The 12,658-nt window shown below is 43.8% G+C and overlaps 1 protein-coding gene across 1 annotated transcript in view; it reads right to left on the bottom strand.

The window, feature by feature from the left end:
- The window catches only part of DMTN (dematin actin binding protein), a 474,403-nt gene that overhangs the window by 38,293 nt on the left and 423,452 nt on the right, over nucleotides 1-12,658 (bottom strand). The window contains exons 8-11 of the mRNA XM_069617734.1: nucleotides 8,129-8,185; nucleotides 4,843-4,989; nucleotides 3,899-4,008; nucleotides 1,149-1,254 (exon numbers count right to left, since the gene is read on the bottom strand). Of these exons, the coding sequence (XP_069473835.1) occupies nucleotides 1,149-1,254; nucleotides 3,899-4,008; nucleotides 4,843-4,989; nucleotides 8,129-8,185 (420 nt within the window). The remainder of the gene's footprint in view (nucleotides 1-1,148; nucleotides 1,255-3,898; nucleotides 4,009-4,842; nucleotides 4,990-8,128; nucleotides 8,186-12,658) is intronic.

Below are 12,658 nucleotides of genomic sequence, written 5' to 3'. Positions count from 1 at the left end.
ATATGAGATCTAATTTGAAATATATTTAATGAACTGTTCCAGCAGCAAATGTGAAATAAAAAAAAAGAAATGAATACCCCTGATGAAGTACAATTATGACTCAGAGAAAAAAAAAGGGACAAATCAGATAGCCAATTAGTTTAAACATGTTGGTTAAGTTTAGCAGTTATTATATTGAAATCATCCTCTCGAGTAAAGAGAATTTTTCCACCACATACTCAGTTGACATTCACTTTATTAACTCAAAAAACGAATTGCTGATTTATTTGTTATGTTTTGTCTTATATGTATTTTTAATACACATAGTAAGAATGTTTAGGACATCAAGAATGGTATGTGTTCTGTGTAAATTTTGACAATGTCGCTACTGAGTTTTTTGCACACTGCTTTTTAGTGCTGTCCTTTTAGAGTCATGATTCAATTTGATTTTTTTGTTGTGGATTGCGTGTCCTTTAAACAGACATGAATAACATTCAAAAATACAATCAAAATAAATATTTGCTGAAATGTAATTTTGAAATATCTTTTTAATGGACTATGGACCGTTAAGTTATAGGGCCTCATTACGAGGTTGGAGGCAGCCATGCCCTCAATAAGGGCATGGCTGCCTCCAAACTCGGGTCTGGGTCCCGGATCCCTGAATGGGGAAATACCGTGCCATTCCGAGCTTGGAGGGCCAGGTATTTCCCCATCCAGGGAACCCGGACCCAGGACATCCCCCTTCCCATTCGAGCCCCCATAGGCTCAATGGGAATGGGGAGCATGCTAACAACGGGCCTGTTAATGACAGGCCCGTTGTTAGCATGCTGGGCCGCTCCCGGGACCCGCTAAGGTCGTCTGGTAAAACCAGGCGTCCAGAACGGGTCCCGCGAGCGGACCTCGTAATGAGGTGCTATGGGGTTAACGGCGCCGGCAGCCCTACCGGTGCTGTTCACCCCATAGCGCCAGGGTCCTAATGAGGCCCATAGTCTATTTTGCGCAGGGGTCATTTTATATGTGGGCTTGGTATGCAATGGCAGAAATATTCTTTTTCAGTTATGTGAATCTTTCTTAAATGCCCTTTGGAAAACTCTCTGACTTGTACAATGAAAGAATGAAGCTGAACATCTTTGGTCCCAGACATTAGCCTATTGAGGGGCCCCACTTACGAGTGTAGAAAGGTGTTCTGTCTGGGAGGGAACGCGTTTTTCTCCTGATGGGGAGTGTTTTCTCCATTTCTTCTTTCAGGATCATTTTGCCCAAGTTTGAAGGGATCTGGAAAAAATGTAACAATATGTCAGAACAGAGTAAGTAATGTAATGGACAATGGATGGATTCCAATTGGATGTGTTTGAACGGCAGCAAAACCGAGCTGATGGTTTTCGGTTCCACCCATGCCAGAAACTCACTGTCCCATTACTACACAAATTTTAAGATCAAAGACGTCACCATCAAAGTACTTGAGAAAGTAAAAACCCTGGGCATGATGATGGAAGCATCCCTAGGAGCAGAAGCCCAGACTCAATACATAAAAAAACATGCAATTATTACTTGAGACTCCTCAGAACCATTAGACAGTACCTTTCAGAGAACAACTGCGCCATAGTGGCCAGAGCAACCATCCTCTCTCGTCTAGACTATGGGAACGCACTTATGATAGGAGCCAACAAAAAAAGCATACAGGCGTTCCAGATTATCCAAAACAACGCAGTTAGGATAATCAAAGGCAAATCCAAATCAGACCACATCAGTAAATCCGGGAAGGAATTACACTGGCACAAAGTGGAGAGTAGAACCCACTTCAAGTCGCTTACAATAGCCCACAGGTGCATCCACGGGAAGGCACAAGGCTACCTAAAATCGAAAGTACGTCCTTATGTCCCAAGCCGCGCCTTAAGATCTTCGGATCAAAACAGGATCGCTGTAATGCCACACAAACGTAGGTCTGGACTGGGAAAATCCTTCCCAGTCATTACAGAAGGTATCTGGAACAATCTGCCAGTCCACATAAGGAAAGAACCCAACTGCTTACGCTTTCGTAAGTTAGTGAAACGTATCTCTTTAATTACCCCTCGCCATCCTTGACCCACTAAACCTTCGATCTCATTAGGAACTGTCTCGTCCCATTTTGTTTGTCTTCGTGTCCATGTCTCTGCACCCCGAAACTCACGAGTTACCGGTGCATTACAAATAAATAAACAAACAAATAATAAATAATACAAAATGGAAGAGAATGAGAAAGGAGAATAAAAGACTGAAAAAGAAGACGAGGAGAGAGGGAAGATGTCATGCATCATCTCCAGCATTTTGCCCCAGGTATCTGGGATGATCTTTGTGCCTTGAGGCATTGGGGGCTTCGCAGCGATGGAATACAGAAGGATTATCATGGCGAACATGGACATTGGAACTAAACCTCCCATAGAAGGGCTTCAGGACCAGATTTGCCTTTAGGGGCTGGCACTAGCTGACCTTGTCGTGAGGGAATTCATCCTAGTTCCACTGCTGGTACTGACTGATGTCTAGGACCTCACATGAGGCTTGGTTTGGTGGGTGGTTTAAGTAGTAACCCATTTCAAGATGGCTGTCATGTAGACCCTGCCCTTCTTTAGGTAGAATAGGCCAAACCATTCTCCTGATTGAAGGTGGGCTTTTCTCGATTAACATATTCTGCCCTATGGCTTGGGCATGTACTTAAGGAGCCAGTCACAGGAAGGAGATGTGTTGCACTTCTACTTGCCCCCATTGTTTTTGCTGGACTCCTCACCGCTTGGTTACTTGGTGTTGACCTCTGAAGCTCAAGCCATTTTTATATGGTTGGTGTTGCAGGGAAGGAAAGTACTGCCTTGTAATTTTGCTCAAACCCCAAGGTTGTCTGTCTTTATGAGTACTCTACATTTTTCTCGCTCTAGTTCTGGGGTGGGTTGAGGCTATGGAAAAGAGACTAATGACAACAGAGAAAGAAAGAATGAGTAGAGAAAGATAGTGAAGCAAAAAACGCGAGTCAGTCATAGAGTGAAGAGTGAGGAAGAGCATGAGAGAGACGAGAATGCAAGAAGAGGGTGACAGAATACAACCACAATACATTGAGGTGGGAGATAAGAGTGGAAACGAAGAAAGTAAAAAATGGAGGAGTATCATACTAAGAATAGATACAGCATGCAGACAGGTGATAGAATGACGAGGTAGTGGAGGAAGGAAGTGATACGTGAGATGGGACAGTGAGGAAGGTGACGGTACAGATGGAGAAACTGACTAAGAGAGGAGGCAAATAGAAAAGAAATACAACTACAAAGGCAGTCTTGAGAAGGAAAAGAGAAGAAACAGAAAAATATATCAGCAGGAGGAAGATGGTAAAAGAGAGGGCAAAGAAGATGGAAGCAAAGATGAGAGGAAACAAGTTAGAAGAAACAACGTAGAGGGGGATCAAATAAAGTAAAGGGAATCAGGGGTTCAAAGAATGAAAAGGAGGACATAATATAAAAAGAGAAAGGGCCCACAGAGGAAGTTGGAGTAGAGAAGGAATACAGGGTAACATGAATGGAAAAAGTGCCACAGGATGGGGAAAATAATATCAAGTATACAGTAGTGAAATAGACAGAACAAGTAAGAGCCAAGAAGAGTGATTCAAAAGAGGAAATAAAAATGGAAACACAGATAAGAGAAAGAAAATAAATGGCCAGAGAAGAAATGAGATGGAAAGGAGAGTAGCATGAAAAGGCCAAGAGGAGAGAATATGACGGAAAAGCGGAGACACGAGCAGGGAAGATGAGAAAGATTGAACAGGGTGTCAAAGACGAAGCAGAGAAAGGTGGTCGATGCAGGTAGATCACCGACATTTGTAAGCACAATGGCAGTCCTCTGGTTTCGCAGGTGCATGATTTGTGAGCTCTCTAAACGCTTTCTCTAATATGTCGCATACCTTACTGAGCTGCATCCTATGGAGATCGACCAGCTCCTCGACCTCCTCGGCGCCATCTTCCTCCTCCTCTTCCCCTTTCTTGTTGGCCATGCGTTTTCTCCACTCCGTCTCTAGAGTTGAAAGATCGGATCACATGGTCAATGATTTTCTCAAGATCTTCGGCCTCATTACGACCCTGGCGGAATGGGTTTAACGGCGCCAGTAAAGGTGACGGTGCGGTTAAACCGATTCTGCCCTATTACGAGGACATCTGGTCAGAGCAGACGTCCTTTGTGGGTCCCGCGAGGGCACCAGGGAGCTAACAACGGGCCTGTTATTAACGGGCCCGTTGTTAGCTCCCTCCCCATTCCCATTGAGCCCTATGGGGGCTCGAATGGGAATGGGGATGGTACATTGAATGAGGAATTACCGGGTCCTCCAAGGTTGGAATGGCCCGGTAATTCCTCATTCAAGGAACCCAGACCCGGACCCGAGTTTGGAGGCAGCCATGCCCTTATTAAGGGCATGGCTGCCTCCAAACTCGTAATGAGGCCCCTTGTCTTAGGTTTTCCTCTTGTGTATTAATACTATGGCAGTCAGTGCCCTCTCTAGCCTTTCAACAGAGCAGCACGTGGCCAACTAGCAGAGGCTAGTGAAGTCACTAAACCAAGAGCATTCAAGCAATAAGACGAGGATCCCAAACTCAGAATACTGTTACTATTTTCTTCAGGAGCAAGGACATTTGGAGTCTTTCAGAAATATAAACTACATTCATTAAACATGGACCCACCCGAGGAACAAATGGAAGAATGCAAAAATGTTCAAAAGAGGTTGATTATTGTATCACCCTTCCTTCCTATCTGATTTCTAGCTGACCACCTACACCCTACACTTGCCCATGTCTTCTCTGTTCCCCCCAATCTTCCTTGCTGTTCTGACTCCAGAGTGATGACCATGTGCCCTACCTACGACAGCCAGGGAGGGCGGGCATGGCCAGTAGTCCGTCTCGATTTTGGCGGGCTGGTTCGGATCGGGCGGCTGAGCAGCTGGGAACTTTGAAGATTCGATGATCAGGTCCTCGATGTGTTTGTTGTGCAGCATTCCAGCTGCATCTGAGGAAAGAGAACGCCATTAATTCAAAAGTCTTCCTTCAGAGCCAGACTAGACAGATGATGTTCTGTTCTCTGCAGGAAGGCGAGCATCAGCATCTACACTATCAATCCAGAGCCCAAAGCCAATGGCCAGAACCGGGAACCCACAATGAAGAGTGATGCGGACCAATCACATGTCAGAAAAATAGACAGTGTCAACAAATGTAGGTGCTCACTGAAGCCCAGAAGGAAAAAAGCAAGACACATGTTCCTGGTCATGCGAATAAGAGAGACCCTTGTTAGATAGCTGATCAATATTCTTGCTTCTACAGTTTCACTTTCATATGTATTAGAATATATAGATTGTAGCTATTTTTTCATTAAATTGTGTAGAGTTTTTATTATTTGTGTAACCTAACTCGAGGGTGCGCTATGTATTCTATACATGATCTATGCGTGTTTTACTTGGATTGGATTGTAATGATGAGATGTAACCTCTATGCTATGGCCAACTTACCGAAATAAAGTATTGACGGACCGACTGACTGACATGCCCTTGAATTAAACAACCACCCACCTCGCCAGGGTTCCTGTTCCCAAGAACACCTTACAAACGACCGCCCAGCCAGAAGAACAATCACAGGAGACTGTGGCATTAGGGGGAGCGGAATAGATGGTGCGGGCGGGGCGGGAGTTCCCCTGCAGAAAAGCAGTGAGGTGCATGGGAAAGAAGTGGGGGGGGGGGCGGCGGAGATGACTGGCTGGGCCAGTCTTTTTAAGGACACTCTAGCAGGGAGGTTGTCTTTGTGAACGGATGCAGGAACCCCAGATCTCTTACATTTAAATATGAATCTCCCCCACCAAATGAGATCTCCCATTGCTAGGAAAAGGATGCACGCTCCAGCGCTCGACTCCAATTGTGTTCTCCCATTCAAGTCTTCAAGATAGCCAACTACCCCTCGAGGAACAATTATCAATTCCTGGGAGAGAAGGATTTTTTAATTTATTTATTGCATATTTACATGGCGCACTATACAGCAAAAAGGTGTTTCCTGGTGCCACAAGACAAAAAAAGGGGGCTTCTGACATTTGGATTGTGCAAGTGCAGTAACAGGAAGTGCAGGAGGGCAGGGTGTGGTAAGTGATGGTCGGGGGAAAAAAGAAGGGGGAGGGGAAGAAGGAAGAAAGGGACCAGGGGCTAGTCAGCTGCTGGGGGGAGCCTAGGGGGACAAGTGCCAGGGTTCTGGTCCACCAGATAAGTGTGACGGGGGGAGGTGGACCAGACTCAGGAGGGATGCCCAAACCATCAGGCTAGTCAGGGAATGGGGCTGATTGCTGATTTTGGGGAGGGGGTGCTGGTTGTATGTAGCAGGATCTCAGACCCCAGAAAGCCTTGTTGATGATGCAGAGGGTCTTGAATTTGATCCTTGCAGCCACCGGGAGCCAGTGGAGAGATTTTAGGGCTGATGTGATCCCTGGGTTAGAGGCTAAGTCTTGAAGTACTATTCTGGATTAATTGAATGGGGCAAAGAGAGGAAAGAGTGAGATTGAAGAAGAGGCTGTAATACAGCTTAGAGAGAACAAGAGCTCTGGAGACATTGGGACTCATCACGGGTCCAGCGGTAACCCTGCTGGTGCTACCGGCAGGTTGCTGCCAGACCCGTACAAACTTATCGTGCCTGACTTCCCGGTGCCATCGGACTATTGCAAGTCCAGCAGCTGGGAAGTCTGGACTCGCATAGGACTCTATGGGAGTTGGGACACAGAAGCACCGGCACCGTTGTTAATGGTGCCGGTTCTTCTGTGACAGCGTTGCCTACTGTGACCGCTGTGGCCGGCAGGGACAGACCTGTCGGGCACAGCGGCTGTGGCAGGCAAACCTGTTGTTTGCCGGTCCAGAAACAAGGGTGCCAGTGAGCTTACCGGCACTCTTATTTCCGGACCGGCAAACTCGGAATGAGGACCATTGAGTTGCTGAGTGAAGGGAAGGAACGGGGGAATGCTTCTGAGCAGGTGGAGCTGAAATTGGGCCTTCTTGGCAAGGTCTGTGATGTGAGGGGAGAAGGAGAGAGAGGAGTCAAAGATGACACCAAAGTTTTTAGCCTAACAAGATGGTGAGGGGAGGCTCCCGAGGAGGGCAGCCAGAGAGTGGGAGGGAAGCAGGGAGTAGGGGTCCCAATTAGAAGGATCTCGGTCTTACTGGCATTAAGACAGAGATCATTAGCCGTGCACCATGCCTGAATAGCAGTCAGACAGTCAGGAATGAGAGAGGAGGAATAGGAGGTAGTGGAAAGAAGCTTGAAAGAGAGCATTGCGTCATCAGCATAACACTGATCATGAGGAGAGAAGGAGGACATCAAGTGGGCCAGAGGTGCGAGATAGATATTGAAGAGCCACAGTGATAGGATGCGGCCCTGAGGGACGCCACAGGTACAGATTGTGGTGCAGGAGAGGAAAGGGCTCAGTTGCACCTCAGAAGGTCGATTAGATAAGAAGGAGGTCAACCAAACCTGTGCCAGGTCTGTGATACCAAGGGAATCACGGAGCTGCTTTATGAGGATGGCATGATTGACTGTGTCAAAGGCAGAGGACAAATCAAGTAGGATGGATACAGAAGACGAGGTGGAATCAAGGTTTGAGAACAAATCTTTATGGGTGTTCAGGAGAGCTGTTTCCATGCCTCTGGATCCTCTGAAGCCAGACTGGTGGTCATGAAGACAGCCAACAGATTCAGTATGGCGGTTCAGTTGGGGGATGACCAATTTCTTCAAGATTTTGCCCAGGAAGGGGGTTGTGGAGATAGGGAGGAAGTTAGCTGGGCTTTTTAGGAGAGGGTGCACAAGGGTGAAACACACCCTCTTTTTGCATGCTAGTGACACATTACACCAACCCCCATGAGAGATTGGCTGTAGACATTGTTCCTCATAGAGAAGAAAGTATAATTTTCTGAATCAAAAAGAGAGTGGGAACAATGGCTCCAGAAAGAGAGAGGTAGCAATTGAAAGTTTCCAATCCCACTGGAGAATGATCAATACATACTTAACAATGCCAGAGAATCAGGAAGAGTTGAAACTGCAACATCTAGAAAAACGAAGGATTGACTCGTTTCTGCAACCCCACCTTCTCCTCCCCATTCTACGGGAGCTAGATCTGTACTTACCTTTCTGTTTGTAGATTGGTGGCTTCTTGTAAATGTTTAACTCTGTCTTTGTCAACTCTGAAACAGACAATGGATGATAGAGAATATGTGAGCGATGGAAAAGAAATATATGCGATTAAGAAATACATGAAAAAACAAGAGATAAAGAAAATATTATACGACATGGACGTCATTTAGGGGTTGCCCTTGCTACCCATGTGGTCTTCCTTGCTACCCCTAAAAAAAAGTTCACAGGCTTTGGCCAGCATGTGGCTCTTTGTTTCTGAAGTGGCTGGTTTTCTGATAGCTATAGCTGGTAAAATAGCTCAGTGGGTTGAGCGTTGGCTGCAGCAATGTGTGTGTGATTTGCAGGTTGTAGGTTCGACTCCCAGCAAGGTCAACTCAGCCTTTCATCCTGCTGAGATTGATACATGAGTACCAACACAGGTTGGGTGATATTGTATGTATATTTGTTCTATAGGACGTGCTTAAGCATAAGTGCTATATAATAACACATCATTATCGTTTGGCCTCGGACGTCTGCTTGCATTCACAGTGATTTACTAATATGGGCCTATACGCACTGATATTAATGATACATATGGTGATCCATTCTTGTATGAAATGTATATCACTTTAGAGTGATATCGTAACCATATTGTTCTTAGTGTACTTAGAAACAATGCTATGTTATGCCACTTCCTGCCACTTCCTGTTTTGTCGAGGGGTGAACGGTTGTGTTCCATTGCTTCCTGTGGTGTCACTTTGGGGTGGGGTCAAAAGAAATCACTTAGTGTGATGCCATCAGAGGTCAAGGGTCATGTGATGTCACTTCCGCTACCCTTGACTTTTTGGTGAAATGATGTCCCTGTTATACAAGTCAGTGAAAATAAAATATGATAAAAGAAACTGAAAAAGAAATAATGCACAAGCAAGTAGTAAGAAAACAAATCTCAAAAGAGGTTAGAAGGAAAAAAGTCAATCAAGGGATAGAAGGAACAAACACATACCTTTGCAAGAAAGAAAAAAAACACTGTGGTTAAACAAATATACAAGTACAGGAGAAACAAAAATGTAGAGGCAAATAAGAAACAAAGCGAGTGACAAAGGAAGAACCTGTGTGTGTGATTGGGAATTAAAACAATATAAATAAGTGAATTGTTCAAGAGGGCAAAAATGTAGGCTGTGTAAAAGTGGGCAGAAACAAGAAATCTGTTGATGAAGTAAATTAACAAATAACTTAAAGGACAATCCACACAAGTGAATAAGATTGTGCACATTGCAAAAATGAATATTCTTTGCAAAATAGCCTCTAGACGTTCTCTGGTGTTCCTGTCTTCAATCCCAATGCCATGGTTTGTTCAGTTTAGTAAGATCCTGTTGTAGGTTCTGTGGGCAGTTCAGATCCTCAAGTCTCATTATCTACTATATAGATAATGCAACAGCCCATATCTGAAAGTGGGGATCTTCCAAACCTACAAGCTTATTGGGCAGCAGCTCTTATCTCAATAATAGTCCTGCTGCTAGGGTCTGAGATCTGTTATTATGGCTTGTCACTTGGTTATAAGTTACCAAGCTATGAGAAGGGCATTAATAAGCAACAGAAGAACTCCATGATTCATAAATGATTTATCTTGTGTTGCTGCTTCATTTTTGCTGGATTCCACGTTGCACAAGCATTCACTAGAATCAAGACTATCTTATAAATATGTTGGTTGTTTATGAACTAGTGAAAGCACAATTGATCAGGGCGACCAAAAGAGAACACCACGCCCATATTTCCAATAAATCATGTAGCAGATGCCATTCTTGTAGAGTTTTGCAAATGAATTCTAGTTTTCAAACAGGTGATTTGATACAAAAATGTATTAACAAATCAATATTACACAGGACAAAAGGTGTAGTAACTGTACAAGTGGTACACAAACTCAACGAACATTGTTGTCAATACATTTTGTGCAAGACAAACATAGAGCAAAATGTTTCCACACAGTGTTAAGGGATCATACAATCTAATTTGGGAAAGAAAGTTGATTTAAACAACTGAAAATAGTAACATTGTTGGCATTAAACAGTGGGGAAAGAAATGTCGACAGAGGTGTGTTTCGGCAACTAGTAGCTGGTCTAGTGTGCTTGTAATTGGGCGGCCTTAATCAGGACAACCTGAAGAGTTTGATGGTGGAACATTGAATGTAGAATCCTGATAAGATAAGGAGGAACATACTTGACACATCATACTCCATTGAAAGGGGAAGAGATAGTTAACAACAATATCACTTTCCTATCCTAAGGACACCCCTCGACCAGAAACATGGTATCCCCCTTTCCTTGATAATGACTTATACACCCCCCCCCCAAACCTCATAGGATGTATTAAGACATACAATCTTCTTTTTCCCAAGTATAATTCAAGTGCTGTGATGAAGAAGAGGAAATCAAGAGGAGAACAGATTTCTTATTAGAAACACCACTAAGGTACTGGGATGAAGAAGATGCAGATAGAGGCACGTCAACATCTTCATAGGACATGTCCCACTAATAAGGCCAGGCAGGGTCAGGCAATTGAAATCAATTAATATTGTGCTTTGACCAGTTTTCTTCTACATTCACTGCTTCACAACTAAGTACTGCTTAAGGCTGCTTACACTGCGTATATTATGCCTGAGCAAGATCCACTTAACCCTCCTGGAGAGCTATCGCTGATCAATAAACGTATGCAAATAATTTTTCTGGAACTCCCCACTATACAATCATCCATTTCAGTTCTAGACTCTAGATTCATATTGCTCCAAGATGATTTTAAAGCCTTTAGAAATGAAATTAAAGTGATTAACTCATGGCTAACCAAAGTGGAGGAGCATGTATCATTTTCTGGGGACAGGTGGGAAGGCCTTGAACAAATGCAACACAAACATCATCATTTGGAATCAGAAGTTGCTAATTTAGAAGATAGAAATAGGAGAGATAACAGAATGTATTAGGTCCCTGAAAATACTGAAATAAATGATCCCATTAAGTTTCTTATTGATTGACTCCCTAAAATCCTGGACATCTCATTCTCTCCTCCTCTTGAACTCCAGAGAGTGCACAGAATTAGAGCACGTTTCTCCACCAAAATTTCCTCGCCAAGACCTCTTATCGCTGCTTAGCACGGCACCAATAAACTTGAAACATTTTACTTACTGCTAAAAAACATTCCCCTCTGACCTTCCCAGGGAACAAGATATTCATCGCTCCTGATTTTTCCAAAGTTACACAGGACAAAAGAAAGAGATTTTTAGACATGAGATCAGCCTTGAGGAGCCTAGATCTTAAGTTTGGTTTGCTGGAACTCGCTAGAATGCTGATCACAACTCCCAATAGCATCACGAAAGTATACCTGGACCCTGATGATCTATTTGCCCTCATCAAGACTCTTCAATCTACAGAGATGGATATTTCGCCAGACGCTTCTTTGTTGCCTACATCCAGCTCTATTATTCAAACGTCTCTTCGTGCATATAACTTATCTGTCTGCAATAAGTACAAACCGGGGAAACCTCATCAGTCCAGGAATAGAACGGAACTCAATCCTTCTTCAAACCCATTTGAAAGCTTGAAAGCCTGAAAAAACATAGAGAGCCAGCTCCATCTGAGTTCATTGGTTTATAGCGAGCTGCCCTGTTCTTTCCCATGGCCTCTCCTAATGGTTATGTTATTTCTCAATTTGCATTACAGCTTATATATTTGTGTTGTGCTTTTGCTCATTATTGATCTCCTTCACTACCTTTTATGCTTTTCCTTTCTATGCCCCCTATCCTTATGTGTGTTGCTTTCCCTCCTCTTTGTCATTTCCATCTCAGGTATTGTCCATTGTTCTTAATTTACATATTCGAGTACAAGAGCTGCCATTGTTTTATCCACCAATTTACAAAATGCTGATCTTCTGTTTGTTTTTTTAAAATCTCATTTGTTATCACATATATATTCTTTTGTTGTAATGAGTATTAAAATAATGTACTAGTATGTGAAAGGGCTTAATAACCCTATTAAAAGGCAGAAAGTTCTTAGTTACAATAGGAAAAGTAATCCGGACATCGCTTGTATTGAAGAGACACATTTTGTCATGGCGCAGCGTTGGTCCATCTGGTGCCGATGGAAGAATGGTCACGCTAATGTGACGAGACATCTTTTGAATGTCCAAGATCACCAGTCTAGTTTTTATCCAAGATGGTGCCATGCATGTCCTATTAGTTCTCTGAGGATGCGTGGGCCACCACGTTGCACACCTGCTGTTTTGCTTCCCCTGGTGTAAGACACAGGCTCCTCTACGGCTTCAGTCTCTCTACTTTTTCCTTTCCCTATTCATTCACTTCCTCTTCCTTACATTTCCCCTTCTCTTCTCTGAGCTGGTATCTTACTGCGCTGTTTTTCCTGTTTTATTTTGCTATACCTGCGAGCTCCATTGCTGCCCTTCTTTCCATCTTTGCAGCACAGAGCTGCTATGTTCAGAGCTTGTTGTTCCCTGTGACAATGTTTTCTGTTTCCCAGCTAGTTAGTTTGGACCATACA

This window comes from Ambystoma mexicanum, chromosome 10 (genome assembly GCF_040938575.1).
Source record: "Ambystoma mexicanum isolate Mex_15411 chromosome 10, UKY_AmexF1_1, whole genome shotgun sequence".
Classification (NCBI taxonomy): domain Eukaryota; kingdom Metazoa; phylum Chordata; class Amphibia; order Caudata; family Ambystomatidae; genus Ambystoma; species Ambystoma mexicanum.
This window is presented reverse-complemented; position numbering and strand designations above follow the sequence as displayed.